Below are 25,817 nucleotides of genomic sequence, written 5' to 3'. Positions count from 1 at the left end.
AGTCATTGGGAGCCTTTTCTTCTCAATAAATGCAAAAGGATTATTCGGCAGTGAGCACAATCTTCTTTTAAATAATTTCATTTTGTTTTTTGAATTTTTCTAGAAAAATATATATAATAATTTTAATATATTCGTCACTTTTCATCATATTATTATATATAATAATTTTAATACGTGTTTCTTTTTTTAAAAAAAAAAATCGTTTTCAAATTTTAAACTTTAAATATGATTAAACTACGCTTAAAATTCAAAAATATAACCCATTTATATGTTTTGACGAAGCGTACAAATACAAATAATAACTAATCAGTCCTAAATTTTCCTTCAGGAGTACGAGTTAATGAAAAAGATACGTTTCACACGCTAGAAAGAAATTGGATTTGAATCTTCGGTATTTTTTTTATACGAGATGATTAATTTGCGAAACTTCTATATTGTTAGATGAATTTGAAAAGTTAGTATAAAAAGTATACAACATCATATGTCGTACTTACCCCACAGCAGAGATCCAAATACAGAGAAATTATATCGACTTTCATGATCCATTGGATTTCTTCTAGAAAAACAATGAGAAAGAAATAGTTATCAACTCAAATTACAATATTTGATGTAATCCATTTTTTCTTTTGAATTTTTTTTTTTGATAATATTTTACTTGTATTATATATATTTAAATAAACAATTAATACATGTTAATTTTTCAGATAAATTGTGTGATATATTAAATACTGTTTTAGATATATGTTTCTACTCATTGTACATATGAAAATCGAATAATGTAGGTTGCATTTGATTGGACGAGTGAGTGAGTAGTCAAGGTTTTGGGATCGAGACTGCTAGAGTATGAACATTTTCAACCCATCTCCGATCAGAATTAATTAATCAGCGTAGCTCATTCCCAACCAATATAAATGCACGTAATTTGAAATTATTGTTTTATCTTGCAAGGCATCCAGTTCACAAAAGCCACAGTCGCTTTCATAACTTTGTCACCTGTATTGTCATCACTGTGTCCGAATGGCACACCTGGAATTAATTAATTCTAAAAATATTTCAAAATTTCGAATACCATAATTTTTATAGAGCTTAATTAATTGAAGTATGCATGGGAGAATATCTATAAGTAATTAAGGTGCAAAATGACAATATCAAAAACAGGAATTATGCAATTGTACCTTATCAATGTAGAGCGAGTAACTGAGATGCATGTGTAACGTCAAGGAGACAATCAGTGTCCGCAAGAACAATATAACAATGATCTATCCACAAATCCCTCGACGAGTGAACAGTGATGCGCTCGCTAGCTGGCCTGTCGACAACTCGATTCCACGAACTCCGGATCTTACCGGGTGGGCCGGTTTGCAATCATGCAGCAAAACCCCATCAATAGTAACATGTTTCACGTTCACTATGGTAATGCAAGGACCATTGGATATCTCGATCCTAGCTCCTCTAGCATCGATTATTTTATAAACTATCAACTCGTTCACGAATACTCGTGTTCCTTTGGAATATAATCCAAAGTGGCTGTGTCTGAATGACACCATAATGTAGGGGTTCCTTGTTTGGAATTCACAGGAATGCATCTGTCACCACATAAATGGCACCACCCTTTCCACCAAGTGCACCACTCCCGAATCCAAGCGCACAGCCGGCCAAGGCCTGGCTGTCGTTCACCCAGTTAGGGTTTCATCTCCAACAAGAATCAATCTTGTTCAATACCTTGTTACTAGGCGTTGTATTAATTTGTTGGAAGGGTTGTTTGTGATGAATAAATCATGGATGTCAAAACGCCAAAATACTGAGCCATGACATTGTAAAGATAGGTTTGAGCAAGAAACATTTAAATAGGTTGGGAAATTACATGGTAATAATGGTAATCATTCTAAGATTACAAGTTTATATTATTTAAGTTATATGATTTTGGATGTATATTTTTGAAATTTCGATAATTAGTTGACAATGATTTTGTTAGGATTACCGGCCCCACATGTTAATCAAAATAATATTTATTTTAATTGTTATTTTTTAATATTAGGAATAGGAAAGTGAGTGGATGTAATGTTAAAGTGAAATCTGATACTTATAATTCTTTTTTTAAAATATTTGATAAATAAGAAAGATAAACGGTTAAATTATATATGAATATCATATCTTAAGTGGCTTATTTGTATTTTTGTTACTTCCGCTGACTATTCAATTTACAATTCAGTTCCATATTTTGGATTTACATTTCATTGAAGACTACTCAAGCAATTAATATTATATTATTATTTTTTTAAAAAAAAAAATTTGTACATAGATTTCAAATTGTACTTTTGTTAACAAAAGATAGTAGATGATTATAAAAGGTAAAAATCGTGGGCTTTTTCTACCAAAAGTTAAAGCCTAACGTGCTGGCCTAATTATAGACGGGCTTCCATTTCCATGTTGGGATCTATGGGCCTCCATTTGTAGTAAGAGGCTAGATAAACCTCCTCCTAGACTCTAAAACCAGCATATGTGTTGAAATAAAATGGCAGTGTCTGACTCAAACCCAAAAAAAAAAAAACAAAAAATTGTAATTGTCAAAAAGCAATACAAATTTAGTTACGGAGCAATGAAGAATATTTTCAACAATAATCAAATGATGTCCCTCGTATATGTTCGAATTGATGAAGTATGGAAGCGTTTGACCGACAGTAATGTATTCGATGATCTACAAACACTTTATCAGATAACTTTATCGTACAATGTTTGTTCAGTATGGTTTACTAATTAGTGTGATTTGAATATTATTGCGTTAGTTCGAGAATTTACTTCGTCAGTTCGATACTCATAAAATAATAATAATAATAATAATCAAATGATATATATATATATATATATTTATATTTTTTTTTTTGGAAATAAAATTACTTGAAGATGCACCTAGCTACTAACATATGAGTGGGTCTCATGTGAGACCGTCTCACGGATCTTAATCTGTGAGACGGGTCAACCCTATCCATATTCACAATAAAAAGTAATACTCTTAGCATAAAAAGTAATATTTTTTCACGAATGACCCAAATAAGAGATCTGTCTCACAAATACGACCCATGAGACCGTCTCACACAAGTTTTTGTCCTAAAAATATATATTTCGAATTTTGATCAATGTTTATTTTATATTTCAAATGTGTTGTAAAGTTGATAGAGGCCATTTAATTATAATAGAATATCCGGACAGAATCCATATGATTTCAAATCATTGGAGCGGCTCCGCAAATCGTGTTGGGGCACGTGGTAGTTCAACCAATGAGATATTATTATTATGATATGTGATTTGCCACTACCAATCGAACTGTACGTAGAACAATGACATCCATAATATTCGTAATCAAAATCAAAGTACGAGATTTTGTTTCGAAAACACATAAACAAACCCTTGAATTTGATTGGACCCTGCCAAGAAATGCTTTGCTTTGGTTTCCTATTTGATATTTTTAAATATTGATTGATTCTAGTCTAGCTATGGACCTACACAGCTAGTTTCAAGTTCCAAAGAAATCAAATTAATTATGAAACCATTGATATTATTAGTACATATTCGTAATGGTTACCTGCTGTTCCCTTGTTCCATTCAATACTACATACCTCCCGAAATGTGAATAAACGATACAACACCTTCTTAGTTAAGTTCAAATGAAAATTAGCTATATGTTCTAATTTTTTTTTTTTTTTAATTTTAGTATTTTATGTTGTCGAAAAAATTGAATCTAGTCTTAATCATCTGTTACTTAATTTTAACAATTGTAGTTATTTTATTATCGAGATAGTAAATGTAATATTTTACACGTAAATATGAGTGTCACAAAAAATAAAGAATCAAAATCGATAAGAAAAAAAATAGCGAACCAAAATCTGAATGATCAAAATTGGGTTTACTAAAGATATACTATTATAAAACAAATTTTGAAAAACGTATCTTGAATTGGGAAGACAATAAAAAAGATCGTATTTAAACCACCAAGATATGAAGATTTTGTTTGTATAATCGGAAGATACTTTAAAACTTCAAGAAACAGCAGTTGACTTTCCTCGTGCGTTATATAAACTCTTCACCTGTCATCGCTTCTCTTCTCAAAACTAAAACTCCCAACAAAAGAAACACAACACATTCACGTACGCACGGAAGCATGATCTGTCTCTATGCAGAAACCCACATTTCAACACTTGCATTGATCCTCTACACTTGCATGTACATCCCATTCCTCCACATCGCACAGGCATTTTCAAGATTGCTATCCTTCATTTTGCATCCACACCAATACCCAGAGAGCACCAGTTTTCAATGTGAGCTGGATCTTCCGGTTTCGAGAATTCGCGATTTGGCGGTCTTGCGCGATGAGGACGGAGGAGGTGAAGAGACATGCTCTATTTGTTTGATGGATTTCGAGGGCGAAGATTTGGTGAACAGATTGCCGAATTGTGGGCACTTGTTTCACGTGGATTGCATTGAGGAATGGATGGATAGATGCAAATTTACATGTCCAATTTGCAGGGCTAACTTGGTGTTGCATCTTCATCCTAAGCCATGCATAACATGGCCACCATGCTCATAGTTTCCATGTTACTTTTATTAATTTGGTCCAACTTGAGTGAATTCACATTTTTAGAGTTTCGAACTGAAAAGTTTGATTTGCCCTCACATGTCATTTATGGAAACAAATTAGTGCAAATAAACAATCAATTTCAGTAATATTAAAACTTTGAAGTTACAAGAGCGATGAGTTGAGACTGAGATAAATATTGGAATCAAATTATAATTATTCAGCTTGCTGACACCTCTAGGCTTTAGACACAATGGTAGAGATCAAAATTAACTTACAACCTCAAATATTAACGGACAGAAATATCTAACAAATATCGATTAATTGCAAACTGTCCGAGTGTCCCTACGCACGGCTGATAATCTACAGCAGGCAGCGTCTCCAAAATTGACGATTACCGAGCCACCTTGGAGCCTTCAGGAACCAAAATAACGTTCAAAATCTTATTGGGAACATATATTCTCTTTTTGATCGTTTTCCCAGACAGAAACTTGGACAGTTTTGAATCCAGTGAAGCAAGTTTAAAGGCATCTTCTTCTGTGCAAGTTACTTCAACCTCTATGGTTCCTCTGGTCTTACCGTTTATCTGTACAGGTAGCACCACAGTCGACTCCTTCAAGAAAGCAGCATTCACCTGCCATTATTACGAAGTGTTGATCACAGATATGAAGATACAGTTATGTCATCGCTAGTTAACAGCATAAATATTCCAAACTTTATTTATTTAATGCAAAACAGGTCAAGCACTCAACCCAAGCGATAATCTGATACTTTAATCACCTCGCAAATTAACTTATTTGATGGAATGAACTTCCAAATTCACGAATAAGAAAAATAGGTAGAAAGTAGTTGCAACAAGGAGAGCACTATCAATCTGGTAAAGTGGCTCCGTGATGAACATCTGGCAAGATTTAAACGGAACAAATTAACTTCACAGCAACATGGAGCTAAACGAATCAAAGCTTCTGGTTGGCCTGAGTCCAAATATTCAAAAGGAAAAATAATAGAAGCACAATGGGATGAAATCTTTGCTCGGGAACTTAGGCTACTTAGCACGTTGAAATCACTGCCATAAAGAAACCTGTCACCACAATTAATACCTTGGGGAAAGGCTTGTAAGCCAGTGAACTTGAGTGTCCAAGACGGGACCACAGCTCCTCAGCAATGTGTGGTGCATAGGGTGAAAGCAACAAAACAAAATCTTCCACAATGGATCTTGGTAGTTTCTCCCACTAAAACAAGAAAAAGAAAACCGTGTAAAAATTCTTGACCAACTTACAATGACCATCAATTTAGCTGTACTAGCTCAAAAGGATAATATTTGAGTAAAGTTGGACGCATATTCAATCCCATATTTCCACCCACTAAAATCCATAAAGAAACCAAGGCCGGTTTCCTCATTTTTCTACGGAAAAACTTTGGTTCCTTTACGCACTCAATCCGTAAAAGTCAAACTCACTAGTATAGATGAATTCCAAATAAGAGAAATCAAAATAACTAAAATTAAATAAAACCAAGATTGAGAACAACATTTGTGTGTAGTGGGGATGGAGAGAGACCTTATATGCCGCATTTGTGAATTCCATCATAGCAGAAATTCCAGTATTGAACCGTGTTCCTTCAATTTCTTCAGTTACCTTTCGCAACAAAACACACACAGTTGGATCAAAAACATAAATAATTCACGACTCAAAAAAAATTTAATAATTCCGAAATGAAATGCAAATTTCCACTCATAAATCAGAAATTTAATAATTAAACAAGATTGGTACTTTCAAGCTCATTTGAGGTTGGCAGTGCGTATGTTAAATTTTCATTATTCCTGAAAGTTAATCGCAGAATATATATCTACTTATCAAACACTTCTACCGTACATCTTTTTTTTTTTGGCTTGAAGGCATCACGGAATACAAATTTAAGAGGTGAACATCGATAGAAAACAGAAGCTAAATAATCTGGATTACCTTACTGATACATCTATGAAGAATACTGAGTTGTTCAACAGTAGGTTCCCCATCTAAATCAACTGTTCCATCTCTGAATTTACCATCGGGGGATGGAGAACCAACAATCAATCTCCACACTCTGGCCAGAAAACGGTGAACACCTTCGATACCACTAGTACTCCATGTTTTCGAGTCTCTGGAAGTACAAATACGAAAAGTTAGTAAGAGGGTCAGAAGTTAATATTTCGTTAAAAACAAGATATTATAAAGGAAAAAAAACACATACCTAAATGGACCCATGAACATTTCATATAATCGAAGAGAATCCGCACCATACTCAGCAACGACATCATCAGGATTAATGACATTTCCCCTACTTTTACTCATCTTGTAAGCACGGGCAATTAAGCGGATACCAGGATTGCCTTTAAGCACAAAAGAATCACCAGACTTTATGATCTGTATCGTAAAATATGAAAACTTCACCGAATGATGAATCCCATCCAGTCATTAAAACTTTAACAATGTACAAACTTTAATCTTGTAACACAATGAGATTAAATATAAGGAGATATCTAAAAAATATGAAATCCCAAGAGGGCATGCCTGGTCCTCAGTTATGCTTTCTTGACTAAATTTACCCATTGGGTCGACCAAGTCAGCAGACACCAAATTCCCATCAGGATCCTTAAATGCCAGATATTGCACCTGCAAGTCAAGCCAATAAAATTTTGTATTGGCGAACAATTATGCATCATTCAGGATTTTGGCAACCTAAACTCACTTCACCGAGTATTATTCCCTGGTTTATGACGCATTTAAAAGGTTCCTTTGTTGACACAACTCCGATATCAAAGAGAACCTGTGGAAAAAGTACACCACATTATGTCACAAAAACAATACTAAAAAAAGAACCAAAACAATACTAAAAAAAGAAACAAAGTATCTTCAAAAAAAAATAGCAAAGTACATTTGACATACAATTCACAGAGAGATAAAACAACAAATAACAAGAACCAGTACATATGAATAGAGCCTAATTTCGAATACAAACCTTGTGCCAAAATCTAGCATAAAGCAAATGAAGAACGGCATGCTCAGCACCACCAACATACACATCAACAGGGCTCCAATACCTGCATGTGAACAAATTCTATAACTTGCACAATTGATCCTAGCATCAAATGCAAAAAAAGCTACCCAATGTAAATCTTCGAAGAAGAATAAAACTAGAGGTTAAATTTACTTTTCTTTTTCCTTGTCCACCAATGCCAGAGAATTTGAAGGATCCATAAACCTCAGATAGTACCTTGACATCAAAAAATAATAATAAAGATTCTGATAGGAACACAGAGCCAGACTCTCAAATTAAGAACTGAATGACAAAAGATTAATAGCAGAATAACCCAGTAAAGATACAACTTGATTAGAAAATCAAAGTTTTTACAAGATAACGATCAACCGCTCAAGGATAATGGCCCCTCGAGCAAGAAAAATATCCCAGAGTATAATTGTCCTCTTGCCCAAGCAAGCTACCCTCACTCGGAAGGACTATCCTAGTGTAAACTTTTAATAGAAGAGGCTTTAGACTTTTTGTATTTTGTACTTAATTGTCTTTCCCAACCCTCAAGAACTCAGTAAACTGTCCATGACAGATTCATTGGTTATTGGTAGTATTTTTTACATCGTTTAAAAAAAGACCCAGAGAGAGATACCAGCAAGAGCCAGCCCACTGCGGCATTGTGTTTGTTTCTCGTCGAGCAGGCCTGCCAGAGGTAGAATCAATTGTTTTTACCTGACAAAGGTCACATCCACCAACAGGCACAGGCAATTACTTCATAAAGAAAAAACAAAGGGGAAAGGAAGTTACAGAGCATAGTGACGAAATTTTTGTTTAAATAGTAGGAGTTGACTGAAATAAGAAAATTCAAATTCGTAGGTAGTCATGTTGCAAGTGATTTTAATCACAAAACAAAATTAATAACCAAATAGTGAGCATATGAATTGTTCTGCCCACAAACTTGATTAGCACAAAGTCATAGAAAAAGATAGCATACCCAAGAGAGAGCCTTTGTGAGTGGTGGTTCCCCTGTTCCAGTAGGAGTAAAATCATCCAACTCGGGAAGGGTAAGAGGTAGCTCAGCTTCGGATATAGGTTTGACTTCACCTGTATCGTCTGGGAAAATGACTGGGATAGGCTCTCCCCAATAACGTTGCCTGGCAAAAAGCCAGTCCCTTAACTTATAGTTAACCTAAAGACACATAAATTTGTTAAAAGCATGGATTTTGTTTACTGGACAAAAAGAAATGAATTATATAAACTACGAAAAAGGAGACGTCGCCAAACAAGAGTCCTACAATATAAAGAAAACAGACTAACCTTTTTCATCCCATTTCCAGTAATTTCAAGCCACTCAATGACTCTAGAAGCAGCATCTTTGCTATTTAGACCATTAATGTTGAGCCCTGATCTTGAACTTGATGAATTTACGATAGTACCTTCACCAGTGTAAGCCTTGTTCAAGTAACTGAAACTGCTGTTACCCGGTGTCACTACCTCATATATTGGAAGCTTGTACTTCAAAGCAAACTCTCGGTCACGTGCATCATGCGCAGGTACAGCCATTATTGCTCCTGTCCCATAGCTGCTCCAAAAATTTGCATATCATCACAAAATTAATGAACTGGTTAATAAAGCACATAACACAGATCATGTGCATGTAAAAAATTATATTTTTTTAGACAGTGTATTTTTTTTGCGAAATTATTTGATAATTTCCTACAGAATTATCTTAAACAATAACAAACTGAAATTAACTTATATAGTTTTGGTGGTAATTACAATACATATTATCTTTTTTTAATAACGATAGATATTATCTTTGGACTCTATATGTAAAGTAAATTTCAATAGAGGCAATTCAAAAACACAGATTTTATTTACTAGAAAGACTTCTCCAACTCCTTGCTGCTTGATGACAAAAGCAGATTCTCATCGAGGATTGCAAAAAATTAAACAGTACGTCACTTGAGCACTTCAGATTTCAGAGACCGTGTAGATATATTTGAAAACTTACAGAAATTAGGAAATCATCATCATACCTTCCCAAAACATAATCAGCAACCCAAATTGGAATAGCCTCGTCATTAACTGGATTTATTGCATAGCAACCAGTGAAGACCCCGGTCTTTTCCTTTTGGAGCTCAGTCCTTTCGAGATCACTCTTTCTAGAAGCCATTTCAATGTATTCTTTCACCTGTTCTCAAGATAGTTATTTTTTCGAAATTCCAACATTGAACTAGCCTAGAAAATAAAAATAAAAGGCTTACATCTTGGCTTTTGGCATTGGATACAATGGACGACAACAGCTCGTGTTCTGGTGCAAGGACTAAGTAGCTTCAATGTAAGACAAATGTAATTAAAAACATTGTAAGTCATAAAATAAACTTTTGAAATGACGTGGATTAGAGGATGTACGTCGCCCCAAAGATCGTGTCAGGCCTCGTTGTATAAACAGTGATTTTAAGATCTCTTTCCGGTTCATCATCGTCAAGGACATGAAATTGAAGCTCTGCTCCTTCTGATCTGCCAATCCAATTCTTCTGCATTTCCTTAACACTTTCTGGCCAGTCAAGATCATCTAAATCTTCAAGAAGGCGATCAGCATATGCAGTAATCTTCAGCATCCATTGCCGCATTGGCTGCTTGGTAATAAACATACTGTAAAATCATAAAACCATCCAACAAATGAAAAGAAGAAAATAGCCAACGTTGAATGTAGAAAGCTGCAAGAGAACACAGCATAATTATAGAATAAAATTGAAAAGAAAAAAACATACTTTTCTTATTACAGGGTGGCCCCCACGCTCACTTACACCATCCACCACCTCTTCATTTGCCAGCACAGTGCCAAGTGCAGGGCACCAGTTGACAGGAACTTCAGCCTACATAACATGTTTAACATAAGAACCACATATCTTGCACGAGATGATATCAAAATATGTGACAAGGTTGATACCTGATATGCCAATCCTCTCTTCAAAAGCTGCAAAAATATCCACTGTGTCCATTTATAATACTCAGGCTCTGTGGTGGAAATTTCTCGATCCCAGTCATATGAGAAGCCTAACAATTTGAGCTGGAAATAAAGACAAGTGTCAGTAATGAAATCTTTACTCCTCGAGTCTTGTCGCTATACCTATTTTTTTAATATGAAAATGTTGATTTCAAATCATTCGAAGCCTGAATATAAAATCAGTTTTACAAGAAAGCTGCAACCGGCATGGAGTATATGGATTGTATCACTGCTCTCTAGGTCAGTCAGTACCATAAAGAATCTCAGAAATTACTGCATTACCACTTGAATCAACAAAAAAAAAACTACAAGACAAGAAATTCCAGTCTTTCTCCACTAGCTTAGCAAACAAGATAAACTGACATTAAGCAACATGAATCACTCACGTTTGCATGATTAGAAACACAGCACACATTAAAGGCCTTGGAGAATATGCACCACACCAAGTTTCATAAATCAGATATAATGGTAGTAACCTGGGAGCGGAATCGGTCAATATTTTTCATTGTTGTGAATTTTGGGTGTGCCCCAGTCTGTCAAGAGTGCATTTAAAATATTAAAAAGGAAAGGATATAATTTAATAGCAGACAACTAACTAAGAAAATATGTTCAGGATGAAAAAATACCTCAATGGCATATTGCTCAGCAGGTAAACCGAATGCATCCCAACCCATTGGATGCAACACATTGAAACCCTGCATCCGTTTAAGTCTTGCAAGGATATCAGTAGCAGAATATCCAAGAGGGTGGCCAACATGTAAACCAGCCCCACTGAAAAAATGGTGAAATTTTAAATGAAAGCACCAAATATGTGAGCAAGATGAGGATGAAAAGAAACTGTCCTTGAAGCATTTATAGAGTAACACAATATTAATGGTGTAACTTCGTTAGCAACCTGTCTTATGTTATAATGGCGATGAAAATAAAAACGTCACCGAGTACTTCAATAAATTAGCCATGGGATTGTTCAATTGGGCAGGTATATTGGAAGTGAACTGAAGGGATGTTGACAGGAAAAAATCTCCTTAAAAAGTCGCTTGTTCTTCCACTTTATTTGCCAAATTTATAATTTCAAATTCTTCAATTGCTTTCCCTTTCCTTTCGAATTCTCCAGTCACTTCTCTTTCGCTCAATGAACCTCGAGTGTCATTAATTAACAAGCCTTCGTACCCAAGAAACTCTTCATGATTTGTAAATTTACCCATTTCCACGCTTGAAAAAGAGAAGAAAATAATAATATGAAACTAAACAAAAGAAACTAGGAAACAAATAAAGCTCGTGAAATTTTCGAAACAACACAAAACCGAAAATCCCACAAAGTGAAAGACATTGACCTCGGATAAGGGAACATGTCGAGAACATAGAATTTAGGCTTGGAGGTATCAATCTCATCAGGCGTCCGAAAAGTCTTGTTCTCCTCCCAGTATCGCTGCCAGTTAGCCTCTATTTCTTGAAAAGGGTATGCTCTTCTCGATTCATTCTCTTTTTGGGTATCAGTTTCCTCAACTTCTTCTTGTACTAGCCCATTAATACTTGTACCATAAACAACGCAATTGGATGTTCGGAGTCTGCAAGATGCTACACAAGAACGGCGATACTGCAGACGTAATTTTCTGCGGAGAAGGAGAGAATCAGAAGGTGGCGGTGCCGAGAACTGAATCCACGGAGACGGTTGTGTTTGTGTGAGCATTTGGCGAGGTCTCCAGGGAACTGTGAGAACTGAGGATTGGGTGTGTGGGGTGAAAGAAGAAGAAGAACATACATTTATAGAGTTTAGCTGGGCCGTAAATTGAATGGGCCAGTTTAATCGGGCTTCATTGGACCCCATACTTTATTAAATCTAAGCAGGCCAGCAAAAAGGTCGGGGTCCGAATAAACCAGTACACCATCTGCCAGCCACATAGCGAACTCATCACCCTACTTCCCCGATGAGTCAAGCCAGCTTCACTTCGATGTTCTATCGGACTCTGGCCCTAAGAGGAGGCACGGGACGGAGGATGAACCATGTTTCTGAGATCCATAGCATGGGATTCTCAAACAGGAGACTGTGTGCATGACAATGAGTAAATGCACACCTCTATACTCCCAGCAGACGGCGTTCTCCGCTAACCTCTTTCCGCCTTAACGCCCCTGCTTAGGTTACAGGCCCTCGCCTCCAAGCCCGGCATTGTGGTGTACGGCAAATATATTAGTTTTTTGGTGGCGTTAGAATTAAGAAAAAAGCCGATTTTTAAAAGGTTGGATTAGATATAGGTCACCTGAATTCACACACACACAGGCGTATATTATTTGAACGTAATCGGATATAGGGAAATACCTAGCTAGGTATATAGCTAGGGTTTATTCCAATAAAGTTTTTGTTGTGACTGTATTTTGCTTTGTGTCACGTCCATCACAGTTATGCCACCATTACCGCAAGAATTTGAGAAAATAAAAGAAATCACCCCTTATTTATGCAAAATGAGAAGATTATATATAATCAAATCTCATGGATATATATATATATTGTTGTGAAAAAGTAAAAATTTACGGTAAAAAGTAAAAATCTCAAACTCTTAAAATTATCACACTACACACTTTATAATATTTTTCTCTCAACTCAATTGTGATTTTCTTCACAAATGAGAGATCTATTTATAGAAATTTTTTACAAATAATCCAAAAATAAAATACATCATTACCTACATCATCACACACTAATTTTCAATATTCAACACCTAATTTTACCTAATTTTCAACATTCAACATTCACATTTTCAACACAAATATTTAACACATTTTTAAATAATTTTTCAACACTCCCCCTTGTGATGATGATCATAATGATTGTATACATTACGTGTTTTTATACTGCCTCGTTAAAAACCTTACTAGGAAAAACCCATTGGGATAAAAACCATAGTAAGGGAAAAAGAGTGCAGTCACGTAAACTCCCCCTCATGTTGACACGAACAATTCTTCACAAATTTCGTAGATTGCGCATCCCAATATTATATATGTGCTTTCTGAATATTGTCGTAGGAAGTGCCTTTGTGAAGAGATCTGATGAGTTTTCACTTGATTGAATGTGACGAACATCAATACATTTATTCTTCTCAAGCTCCTTGGTGAATGCGAAGAACTTAGGAGGAATATGTTTAGTTCTGTCGCTTTTTATGTATCCTTCTTTCATTTGAGCAACACATGCAGCATTATCTTCATATAGTATCACAGGCTTCTCGTCGAATGATAATCCGCATGAGATTTGGATATGTTGAGTCATTGATTTTAACCACACACATTCACGGCTTGCTTCATGTAGTGCAATAATCTCGGCATGATTTGATGAAGTTGTTACAAGTGTTTGTTTCTGTGAACGCCAAGAAATTGCAGTGCCTCCACGAGTAAATACATATCCAGTTTGAGAACGTGCTTTGTGTGGATCAGATAAGTATCCAGCATCGGCATAACCAATTATACTTGGATTAGCATCTTTTGAATACAAAAGTCCCAAGTCTGTCGTTCCTCGTAGATAACGGAATATATGTTTAATTCCGTTCCAATGTCTCTTTGTTGGATATGTGCTAAATCTTGCCAATAAATTTACGGCAAAAGATATATCAGGCCTTGTACAATTTGTAAGATACATAAGGGCACCGATAGCACTTAGATATGGTACTTCTGGACCAAGAATATCTTCATCATCTTCACATGGACGGAATGGATCCTTTTCTATGTTTAATGATCTAACAACCATTGGAGTACTTAAAGGATTTGATTTGTCCATATTAAAACGTTTAAGGATCTTTTCTGTATAATTTGTCTGGTGAACAAATATTCCACATTCTTTTTGTTCAATTTGTAAACCCAGACAATACTTGGTTTTTCCAAGATCCTTCATTTCAAATTCTTCTTTCAAGTATGACACAACTTCTTGAATTTCCTTATTTGTTCCAATGATGTTTAAATCATCAACATATACAGCAATAATTACGCATCCGGATGTTGTTTTCTTAATGAAAACACAAGGGCATATTGAATTATTTACATATCCCTTTTTCATCAAGTGATCACTTAGCCTATTATACCACATTCTGCCGGATTGCTTCAACCCATATAATGATCTTAGTAATTTCACAGAATAACATTCTCTGGGTTTTGAACTTTGTGCTTCAGGCATCTTAAATCCTTCAGGGATTTTCATATATATATTACTATCAAGTGATCCATATAAGTAGGCTGTAACAACATCCATAAGACGCATTTCTAAATTTTCAGATACTGCCAAGCTAATCAAATACCGAAACGTAATTGCATCCATCACAGGAGAATACGTTTCTTCATAATCAATTCCAGGCCTTTGAGAAAAACCTTGTGCAACAAGTCGAGCTTTATATCTTACTATTTCATTTTTCTCATTTCGCTTTCGAATAAAAACCCATTTGTATCCAACAGGTTTTACACCTTCAGGTGTAAGGACTATAGGTCCAAAAACATTACGTTTATTTAGCGAATCCAATTCAACCTGGATGGCATCTTTCCATTTTATCCAATCCTGCCGATTTTTACATTCACCAAAAGATTTTGGTTCATGATCTTCATTATCATTTATGATGTCGATTGCCACATTATAAGAAAATATATCATCAATTTCTTCTATATCTTTTCGGTTCCATATTTTTCCAGTATTAATATAATTGATAGAGATTTCATGATTCTCGTCAGTTTGTGGTTCTGACAAAACATTTTCATCATCATGTGTTTCTTCAGGAACATCATTCTCTATTTTGTGATCATTATGTGTTTCTTCAGGAACATCATTCTCTATTTTGTGATCATTGTGTTTCTCTATGAATTTTCTTTTTCGAGGATTTTTATCCTTGGAACCAACTGGCCTTCCACGCTTCAGGCGTTTAATGACATCATGACTATCTTCAATTTGTTTCTTCGGAATTTCAATTCGAGCAGGGGCATTTGCAGCATGTATATATGATTTAGTTACCCCTTTTGTGTCTGCAAATGCATCTGGTATTTGATTTGCTATTCTTTGCAAGTGCACAATTTGCTGTACATCTTTTTCACATTGTTTTGTTCTTGGATCCAGATGTAACAATGATGATACATACCATGTAATTTCTTTTTCGGTATGTTTCTGTTCTCCCCCTAACATTGGGAAGATTTCCTCATTAAAATGACAATCAGCAAAACGTGCTGTGAACACGTCGCCTGTCTGTGGTTCAAGATATCGAATGATCGATGGACTATCATAACCAATATAAATTCCAATCTTTCTTTGAGGTCCCATTTTCTTTCGTTGAGGTGGTGCAATAGGCACATACACCATACATCCAAAAATTCTCAGATGAGAAATGTCTGGTTCTTTACCAAATGCAAGCTGCAATGGGGAGTATTTATGATATGCACTTGGTCTGATGCGAATTAATGAAGCAGCATGTAAAATTGCATGTCCCCATATAGAAATAGGGAGCTTTGTTTTCATAATCATTGGTCTAGCAATCATTTGCAGACGTTTAATCAATGATTCAGCCAATCCATTTTGAGTATGTACATGAGCAACAGGATGCTCAACAATGATTCCCATAGACATACAATAATCATTGAAAGTCTGGGAAGTAAATTCACCAGCATTATCAAGTCTAATTTTCTTGATTGTATAATCGGGAAATTGATTCCTCAATTTTATTATTTGAGCAAGTAATCTTGCAAATGCAACATTTCGAGTTGACAATAAACATACATGTGACCATCTGCTGGAGGCATCAATCAATACCATAAAGTATCTGAATGGTCCACATGGTGGATGGATTGGTCCACAAATATCACCCTGAATACGTTCAAGAAACATTGGTGATTCAGTTTGGATTTTGGCTGGTGATGGTCTTATAATAAGTTTTCCAAGAGAACATGCTTTACATTGAAACTTATTATTCTGAAAGATCTTCTGGTCTTTCAATGGATGACCATGTGTATTTTCTATAATTCTTCGCATCATTGTTGAACCAGGATGTCCTAATCGATCATGCCAATTGGTTAATATTGAAGAATTATCAATTACCATGTTTGATTCAATGGGACGTATATGTGTATAATGCAATCCAGTAGGGAGCATTGGTAGTTTTTCAATCACATATTTCTTTCCTGATTTATATGTGGTAAGACACATATATTTCTCATTCCCTTCATTCATTGTTTGAGTATCATACCCATGGGAATATATATCATTAAAACTCAACAAATTTCTTTTCGATTGTGGTGAATATAAAGCATCATTGATCAAAAATTTTGTACCATTAGGTAACAAAAATTGTGCTTTACCACATCCTTTAATCAAGTCTACAGGACCTGATATTGTATTCACCGTTGTTTTTGTTGGTTTTAGTTCCAAGAAATATCTTTTATCTCGGAGGATAGTGTGCGTTGTACCACTATCAGGTATGCAAACTTCAGCTTGGTTCGTAGCATTTTCCATATTTGAACTTCAAAAAAATATGCAATGAAATAAAATTATTGACAATAAAATACAATACAATATAACACACTATAAAACATTATCATACGAATACATAAAAAATAAAATATTTTACATATTTATTCCACCATCAAATTGATCATTATCTGAGAAATCAATCAGAAAATCTCCAGCATCAAAATGAGTTGAACCACTCAAAGGTTCACTGTGTTCAGTAAAGTTGGTCTCCTTTTCTTTCCCCTTTATTGATTCTTTATAAAGTTTACAAAGGTGCTCAGGGGCTCGACAAATACGGGACCAATGTCCTGGAGTACCACATCTGAAACAAGAACTTTCAAATCTTTTTGAGTGATTCTCATTAACACTCATATTCTCTTGATGCCTTTTCGGTGGGTGGTTTGGGACGTTCTTTTGAGATGAGTTATAGAAATAACTATCTCGATTATTTTCAAAACCACGGCCGCGTCCACGACCACGACCACTTCCACGTCCACGTCCACGTCCACGACCACGACCACGACCTCGATTTTGTCCTCGACCAAAATCTTGTCTGTAACTTTGATTTTGGTTTCCAGGTTTAAATTCATTTTTGCTTACAGCATTTACTTCTGGAAATGCTGTTGATCCAGTGGGTCGGGACTGATGATTTCTCATTAATAGCTCGTTGTTCTTTTCCGCCACAAGAAGACAGGCGATGAGTTCAGAATATCTCGCAAATCCACGCACTCTATATTGTTGCTGTAGTGTTATATTTGATGCGTGAAACGTGGAAAATGTTTTTTCAAGCATTTCCGATTCTGTAACCTCATGTCCACAAAATTTTAACTGCGAGATTATTCTATACATCGCTGAATTGTAATCACTGACTTTTTTAAAGTCTTGGAATCTTAACATATTCCATTCATCACGGGCGGTCGGAAGTATAACTTCCCTTATATGTTCAAATCTCTCTTTTAATCCTTTCCACAGAGCCATGGGATCTTTTTCGATGAGATATTCACATTTTAAACCTTCATCAAGGTGTCGTCGTAAAAATATTATAGCTTTTGCTTTTTCTTGTGATGAAGATATACCATTTTCTTTAATGGTCTCGCTTAGACCCAATGACTCAAGATGCATTTCTACATCAAGAGTCCATGGCATATAGTTTTTCCCAGTAATATCAAGAGCGATGAATTCGAGCTTTGCCAAGTTTGCCATGGTGGTACTAAAAATTACGATGCATTTTATTAGTTAATGAATATTGCAATACAAAGTAATGGATAAACAACAAGTACAAGTATTCGTAAAAATAAAGAAAACACACGAGGAGGATATTCTCCGATAAATACAAGACTGGTGAGTATGATAACCAAAATAATTAAAAATAACCTCGTGAAAGCCATCTTCTTTTTTTCTTCGAAAATTTGATGAAGAATAATTTTTAGAGAAGAAGAGAAAGTTGGAGTGATTGAATGTATTTGTGAGATTGTATTTATAGAGCAAAAACTAGCCGTTTTGTTACCGTTTATTACCGTTGGTGTATAAGAAAATAAATGTATGTATTTGTATAATTTTATGGTAATAATATGGTGTATATAATATTAGTCATATTTAAATAATTATGTATATCATATCACATTATTATAATTAGGTGTCATAAGTTATTTTGTTTAAAAAACCTTATAGGCTTTTATACTTGTCGTATCCCTTACCGGGAGTGTGGGATGTCGTCTTAACATCCTCCCAGGATTTATAACAAGTTTTTGAAAAAATTATTTTTATTATTTCTAACAATAACATTATATTATATATTACATATATAAACAATAAATAAATAACAGTAAAATAAATATTATTACTTTTGTTACCTTTTTCTTCTGTTCGGAGCTTGGAAAAATATGGAGGACTTTTAGAGCTTCGTGCTGATAACGTGTTGTGAAAAAGTAAAAATTTACGGTAAAAAGTAAAAATCTCAAACTCTTAAAATTATCACACTACACACTTTATAATATTTTTCTCTCAACTCAATTGTGATTTTCTTCACAAATGAGAGATCTATTTATAGAAATTTTTTACAAATAATCCAAAAATAAAATACATCATTACCTACATCATCACACACTAATTTTCAATATTCAACACCTAATTTTACCTAATTTTCAACATTCAACATTCACATTTTCAACACAAATATTTAACACATTTTTAAATAATTTTTCAACATATATATATATATATATATATATATATAAAATTTGTATGCTTGGATATTTCCAAACTTTTGACTTCAATAAGTAAATATATACCAAATGAAGTCATCAATCAGGTAATCCAAAAATACTACTTGATACGTATTAATTAGCAACTTTTTGAGTTAAACTTAGAAAAAATCTACGACTTTTGTCAAGATTAACGAGAAAGCGAAACCCCTTTTACAACAGGATGATCGATGCATGGTCAATGGGTTGAAACATATAATATACTGGTGTCAGGTGGTATTATATATATAATTATAAAGTATTTTCCCAATCATAAACACAGGTTAATTGATTTATGGGGGGGATATTGATATATAGATATCCTCAATTCGGACACTTAATTCAATGACGATTATAGTATGTAAATAAAGCTTCGTGTGGTTTAATTATTACACACAGCGAACAGACATTCTTCTGAAGAGATATTTTACTGGAGAAGTGATATACTCAACATGGTTGGTGGCATGCCGCCATAAAGAGAGCAAGAGAGACCATGTGGTACTTCACCAAGATTGGACTTGTTAAATTTCTAGAAATGTTTTTTCGAATCGTGCATGGATTTTCATTAATTCAAGAGAACTAGTATTTTAAATTTAAACGGCGAAAAGTAGTTGGTCTCGTCCCGTTGGCATGATCTTTGCCATTTGCATTTTGTGTAGCTTATGCAATAAAAGGGGAATCGGTTTGTTGTATGCTTTTTGCATGACAAGACTCCTAAAAGACAAAACTCCACTTAGCTTGCAAGGTGTTGTTTGGCTTCTCTCTCGATATAAGCAAAATATTCTGTGGTCGATGATTAATATAAATTGGAGGGGCCCTTGTCGATCGAACCTCCACAGGTTTTTTTTAAAAAAATCTTCAAGGAATGCTACGAAATGAGAGTGTCTCTTTTGGCCGACATGCCATCTTTTTTCCTCTAATTTATGCCAATTTGAGTGGAGAAGAACTATTACCGAGATTAGATGCCTCCCTATATATGGTGTTTATCAAGTTCTTAGTCTATAAATTAAAACAGCTGTAGTGTCAAATTTTTGAAATATTAAAAGCAACGATTTTAGAAATGAGAAGAGTAACGAAGCGTCAAGGTCAAGTTTAAACAATTTTGATACGAGATTGATAGTAATTACTATAATTTTAATTGTATCAAGTCAATTAATAGATGAAAGAATACATAATAAACATATAAAATAAGAATAAATGTAAAAATATTAGAAACTTTTTACTATTGAGCGTAATCATAAAAGAATATTTTAGTGTCTCGAGGGTTGTTTTGTTTATAACTTTTTATGTTATCAAATATTTAATATTTTAAAATTAAAAATTTTATAACTCAAAATTTTATCTCAAAAGTTCATGTTTAATCGTGCTTTTTCACTTTTTCGCAATTAATGTGATCAACCTTAAACTGACCCTTTTTCTACGCAAACAGATCTTCAGCTCATTAGTTATTAAATTAATTTTATTATGAAAAATATCGCGACAATTGAACAAAATAAATATATAAAATTGCGACTTAGCCCTTCCAAACGTGAGATACCAGTTACGCCCTTGTCCACCCTTCATGCTTATTTCATAACAATCATAACAACGATTAATAAATAACATTTGATCATATAGAATAAAATCATCTTTCTTCTTATTTGGGGTTTTGTTCTTCTATATGCGCATGTGGAAGCTCTCACTCTTAACATTTGATCATATAGAAGAACAAAACCCCAAATAAGAAGAAAGATGACATTTTGAAATACGAACTACTCAAACTCCAATCTGATTATTTTTAAACTTTGATAAACCAGAGTGCTCCTTCGAAATAGCCTGCAAACACAGGACCCCATATCGAGTTGCATGAACTGAACATTAATCCCTGGAAGGCAAACAACATGAATCGTAGAAGTAAGGAAGGAAAAGTAATATAAATTTGTTACAATAAGATCATGAAATGGTCATTGTAAAAGACTTTCGCTATATCTTCACCGGAAATACAAATATTGTACACAGACAACCAAGAACACATGTTCAAGAAAAATGGCAGGGTGCTAAGCATGAATGCAAATCCAGAAACATTGTGGCTCCTCATGACAACTCGAAGTCCTGACCTTAATTTGAACAGTGTATTTAAAAGAATCTTTCAGATAATTGACTTCAATCAGCTATTCAGAGTTTCTGAATAACAACTGAATTCAACAATCCAGCTTGTTCGATTGTCTGGGAGTGATCGCTAAGGATTTTCGGAGGAAATCCAACACTCTGCAACTGATAGGTTCTGGATCCCCCGGTCCTAGATGCATCAATGAAGGATCGAATATCAGCAATTGTGTGGTGGTGATTGAAGCGTGCAACCATACGGGTTCCGTCAGCAAGCCTCAGTTGAATTGCAGTGGATGGTTGAGATCTATCCACCACAAGTCCTGGTGAAGGCGATGGAGCACCATGTAGGGTAGCAGGTCCCGTTGTCTCGGGAACTGGTTCAGTCACAGAGTTACTACCTAGAGTTCTTCCGACACCTTGAAATGGAACACGTGGTGCCTCTACTTCCTGCAAGTACCAAAAGAAATGTTACATAACTTTTCTCAAATGAATGTTACATGCACATCATCACACACATCACAAATATTTGAATGTAAAATGGCTTCAGAGTCACGAAACAATACAAAGTTTGAGATAAAACACAAAGGTATGAGCAGAGGACAATGTGAAGAAAAAAAGTGCCTTTTACTTGAATTAAGTTCTGTACTTTAACTACACACATTATTACTTCCTCAACTTGATAAATCCACTTCTTAACTGTCACAACTCCACCTCAATTAATTAGCTTTCTGAGGACCGCATGCATTGCACTTCAGGGTGGAGAAAAAGCATTCAAATGCAACTTAAGTGTAGGAAAGTCATCGAAATGCACACTCATTCATGTTCAGTTATACCACAAAGGGTTCTGAAATGGAGTTTTCTTCAGTAGTAGACACGGAGTTTTTTCTAAATGTAATAAACCAAGATCGAACAGAATCGGGAAAAAGTTTCTATTCTGAAGAAGCTTTCATATAAGACAGAATAACTAAATACATAAGACTTGAAAAGTATAGGCATTTGCCTACTCGATAATGATAGGGCTCCCATGATTTGCAACATAGCAATCAAAAGAAGGAGAGGGTCAGGTAGTCTTTGATATTGCATGCCTTTTCCAGATGACAGCCAACCAATAACATAGTGTGATTGAAGTTATATAATTTTTATAATTTTTTCATTACATCTGAAGGCCTTTGATCATTTTACTTTCTTGCTTGCACAGTTGCACCTACATTTAAACTGATAAGAGACAAATCTTTCTTAAAGAAAGACATAAACAAACAACTCGTGCTTGTCAACCAAAAAGAGTATTAGAGCCAAGGGAACACAAAAAAACGAGTCAAGTTTGGACTCACAGGGCGGTTCTCTTCTCTCCTTGTGAGATTAACATGAACAGAGGATCTCCTGTCAGCAGGTTCCAGCTCTTTAGGGCACTCAGATTTTCTGATACTCTGCGACATCAATTACTTGACACCGTCAAAACCATCAATAGGCCATCAATTTACAAACATAACATCAGGAATTTAGTGGATTAATAGCGCCTATTTTATATTCAGTGAAGGGATAAAAATATTCTCAAAACGTATTTATGAAAAACAAAGGGAAGAAATAGAGGATGCGGAAACAAACAAAAAAAATATAGCTAAAAAATTCCTCTTTTGATCTGATTCTTTTACATCAAAAACCAATTTTATCTACATTTCTTGTTACCTCCAGAAAAGGAGCATTTTCAGGGTCATTCAACCTCCTCAAAGGGCCATCATTAACAGTGAAACCATTTCTCCAGAAAACAATGTCGTGAACAATTGACTCCGGCTGCTGAGGCCCAGTCTGAACAGTTTCGCCTGAAAGTGATCTTCCTGTCCCAGTAAAGCTTCTCGAACTTGAAGAAGGTTGAAGATTTTCCACGGATCCTGCCACTGCACCCACCTGCCTAGCTTGGTCAAATATAGAGTCCACATCATGGCCTTTCGATGGATCTTGGACAAGCATACCACTGAATGTAAGATTATAATCAAGTCAGATTATTAATCACACATTAGATATCAGAAGAAAAAAAATGTTTACCGAACAAAAACCATGACGCTATGCTAGAAAAGTGAAAACAAGTAAATGTTGGAAAATCAGAAAATTCAAACAAAATCGAGCCACCTTGCAACTCAGGCATTCAGAAGATTCAAAGGGATAATTATGGGATATAACATCAAGACCGCCAACTAATCTTCATAATTCCTCTCATGACTGATAACTGATCGTTTCAATGTATTCTTCTCAAAAACTCCCAAATACAATCGAAGGGAAAACAAACATGCACAAAGACCACACATCGAGTGCAAGAGAAAATGAGTAGTTAACTCCACTCCAAACTAAGAGGCCAGCACAGAAAGATGAGCATGAAAAGTATGAACCTTGAAGACTGTGTTTTACACCGATACATAGTAGGCCCGTCAACAATACCGCAGTACCAAAAGCCAAAAAGACCCAAAAAGGAGAAGACGTGGATATATATTGTCATCATAAGCTATATCAGAACTCATCACCCACAACCCTAACTTGCGACAAATTATTATTCTTTTTTTGAAAAAAAAAAACTAACAAATTATGATTATAACGACATGAAAGTTCATATTAAACCGAGATTTTGATATCAGATAATCAACCCCATATTTCAGAAACGATGATAACAAGAAAAGATCGAATTACCGGAAGCGCCCGACATAATCTAATCCGGTTCAAATAAATCCCTATTTTTTATTAAATAAAAAAAGAAATCATATCATGCGTATACAAGTAACAATAATCTAGGGTTGTATTCAGATGAGAAATTGGGCAATCTAAAAGCGACCTCTTTTCACCGCCAGTGTAATACTCCTGGGGATCATCGGAATCGCTGTCGGAATCATGGGCGGAAGAGCGGTTCAAATCGGAAAGGGTTCGGATACCACCGGCCCGGCTACTTGAGGGTTTCTTGTCACGCGAAGAAGACATATCTATGGATTCTCGAGGTTGTAGAAATGGGCAAATCTTGCTTTCGTCTGTATCAGATTTGCAAATAGGTGTAAGTGTATATACACATACAAGCGTCAAAGAGACGGTTTAATTCGGCGTAAACTTGGTATTCATATATTTGTATGAAATTAAAAAATTACATATTTTTAAAATTTAATTTTTTAAAGTAGTATAGAAATCTACAAATTAAGTTTTTAAAAATATATGACACTGGTGATGTCTCGAATATTCATCGGTCCCATCGAGACTTAGACAAAATAGAGTAACTCGATAAGTCGAGTTCTCTCTATTTTCAGGTTAATACCATGAGAATGATCTTACCTGACCTACCGAGCTCCATGAGTTGATGTTTGTAGCTTTTTGCGAAACCCGAGATAAGATGTTTAGTGAGCAAAGCGGGGAGCTCGTCTGTCATGGTATTTGGAAATATCGGGACCGAACTAAAATGGTTAGAAGAATAGTTGGAGATTATATCATTAGCTTAATTTTTGTACTTATGTCCGGAAATTGAAGAGGTTGGCAACTCTAATATGATATGAACATCCCAAATTAAGCAGTCATGGCAATGACATTGCGCTCATGTCCTTGAAATATGTAGATAAGGGTAGAATCACAGGATAATCACGGTAATCTAAGTGTGAAATTCACAGACATCGAATCAATAACAGACTGTCATAGTTCAAAACCCAAGGTCATCATTGTTTTGTAGCCTATAATGTCAGGTTTAACCGGGTTTTAACCGGTTTTTCCGGTTTAACCGGGTTTTANGACCAACACCTTTATCTAAATATTTTTTAAAAAATTAAAATAATAAATGTTTAGCAAACAGATCGAAAAAATTTGTTAAAAAATTTTTCCGATTTTTCCGGTTTAACCATGTTTTAACCTGTTTTTCCGGTTTTTCCGGTTTAACCGGGTTTTAACCGGTTGTTTCCGACTAAACCGGTTTTCCGGGTTTTTACTTATCTCCGGACAGGTCTGGAGGCCGGTTCGCGGTTGAACCGGTCCGGTCCGGTTTGGAGAACACTGGTATTAATACTTTTAAACACTAGTTTGATTGTATGAACGAAACGAGACATGTATTTGCTTTTAATGAAATGAAATAAATTTTATGTATGTGTGTTATGTTAAAAGCAAATTTTTGACCCACATTTTCTAGCAAAGATCCATTTAATCCCAATGATAATCGAGTTAGAGCCCGGCTCCCCACACCCTAACAGTGAAACGTCTGCCTTTCTTTTGCTTAAAAAATACTAGAAATTTTTTTACCCACAAAAATTTTCGGCCATGCCCATAAACTCCATAAAATATTTTACCGATTAAAATAAAACTTCAACTAACTAGTATTTTAAAGATCAAATGAAGTAGTCATAAAATTGAAATCGTCAAAAGTTAACCGACCTAAAAAGCAATAAACTTAAAAGTCCCATCCTCTCACAA

At 35.0% G+C, this 25,817-nt stretch overlaps 3 protein-coding genes across 4 annotated transcripts in view; 1 reads left to right on the top strand and 2 right to left on the bottom strand.

The window, feature by feature from the left end:
* The window catches only part of LOC140978145 (uncharacterized), a 91,375-nt gene that overhangs the window by 2,349 nt on the left and 63,209 nt on the right, over window positions 1–25,817 (top strand). The window lies entirely within an intron of this gene.
* On the bottom strand, window positions 4,751–12,438 carry LOC140978135 (leucine--tRNA ligase, chloroplastic/mitochondrial). Of its 2 annotated transcripts, XM_073442945.1 has the most exons (20): window positions 11,930–12,438; window positions 11,222–11,366; window positions 11,072–11,128; window positions 10,539–10,658; window positions 10,360–10,464; window positions 9,998–10,221; window positions 9,850–9,916; window positions 9,622–9,776; window positions 8,900–9,164; window positions 8,577–8,771; window positions 8,235–8,314; window positions 7,766–7,828; window positions 7,574–7,655; window positions 7,304–7,381; window positions 7,126–7,227; window positions 6,806–6,978; window positions 6,538–6,715; window positions 6,133–6,210; window positions 5,674–5,805; window positions 4,751–5,207 (listed from the first exon to the last, which is right to left on the bottom strand). In XM_073442945.1, the coding sequence occupies exons 1-20, from the start codon at window positions 12,421–12,423 to the stop codon at window positions 4,968–4,970; spliced, it is 3,033 nt and encodes a 1,010-aa protein (XP_073299046.1). In that variant the 5' UTR covers window positions 12,424–12,438; the 3' UTR covers window positions 4,751–4,967. The 2 variants fall into 2 exon arrangements, with proteins under 2 accessions (XP_073299046.1, XP_073299048.1); XM_073442947.1 differs by lacking the exon at window positions 11,072–11,128.
* On the bottom strand, window positions 21,174–24,469 carry LOC140978134 (plant UBX domain-containing protein 4-like). Its single transcript, XM_073442944.1, has 4 exons — window positions 24,214–24,469; window positions 23,079–23,364; window positions 22,724–22,819; window positions 21,174–21,839 (listed from the first exon to the last, which is right to left on the bottom strand). The coding sequence occupies exons 1-4, from the start codon at window positions 24,354–24,356 to the stop codon at window positions 21,459–21,461; spliced, it is 906 nt and encodes a 301-aa protein (XP_073299045.1). The 5' UTR covers window positions 24,357–24,469; the 3' UTR covers window positions 21,174–21,458.

This window comes from Primulina huaijiensis, chromosome 6, assembly GCF_012295235.1.
Source record: "Primulina huaijiensis isolate GDHJ02 chromosome 6, ASM1229523v2, whole genome shotgun sequence".
In the NCBI taxonomy this organism is placed as follows: domain Eukaryota; kingdom Viridiplantae; phylum Streptophyta; class Magnoliopsida; order Lamiales; family Gesneriaceae; genus Primulina; species Primulina huaijiensis.
This window is presented reverse-complemented; position numbering and strand designations above follow the sequence as displayed.

Excerpts from the sequence above, each read along its gene's own strand:
- LOC140978135 (XM_073442945.1), bottom strand. The coding sequence starts at position 12,423 with ATGGGGTCCAATGAAGCCCGATTAAACTGGCCCATTCAATTTACGGCC. Across the intron at positions 10,222-10,359 it reads GCCACCCTGTAATAAGAAAA|CCAATGCGGCAATGGATGCT; the intron begins GTATGTTTTTTT and ends ATTACCAAGCAG. Across the intron at positions 6,716-6,805 it reads ATGTTCATGGGTCCATTTAG|AGACTCGAAAACATGGAGTA; the intron begins GTATGTGTTTTT and ends TTGTACTTCCAG.
- LOC140978134 (XM_073442944.1), bottom strand. The coding sequence starts at position 24,356 with ATGTCTTCTTCGCGTGACAAGAAACCCTCAAGTAGCCGGGCCGGTGGT. Across the intron at positions 23,365-24,213 it reads TACACTGGCGGTGAAAAGAG|TGGTATGCTTGTCCAAGATC; the intron begins GTCGCTTTTAGA and ends TCTTACATTCAG. Across the intron at positions 21,840-22,723 it reads GGAGAGAAGAGAACCGCCCT|GAAGTAGAGGCACCACGTGT; the intron begins GTGAGTCCAAAC and ends TGGTACTTGCAG.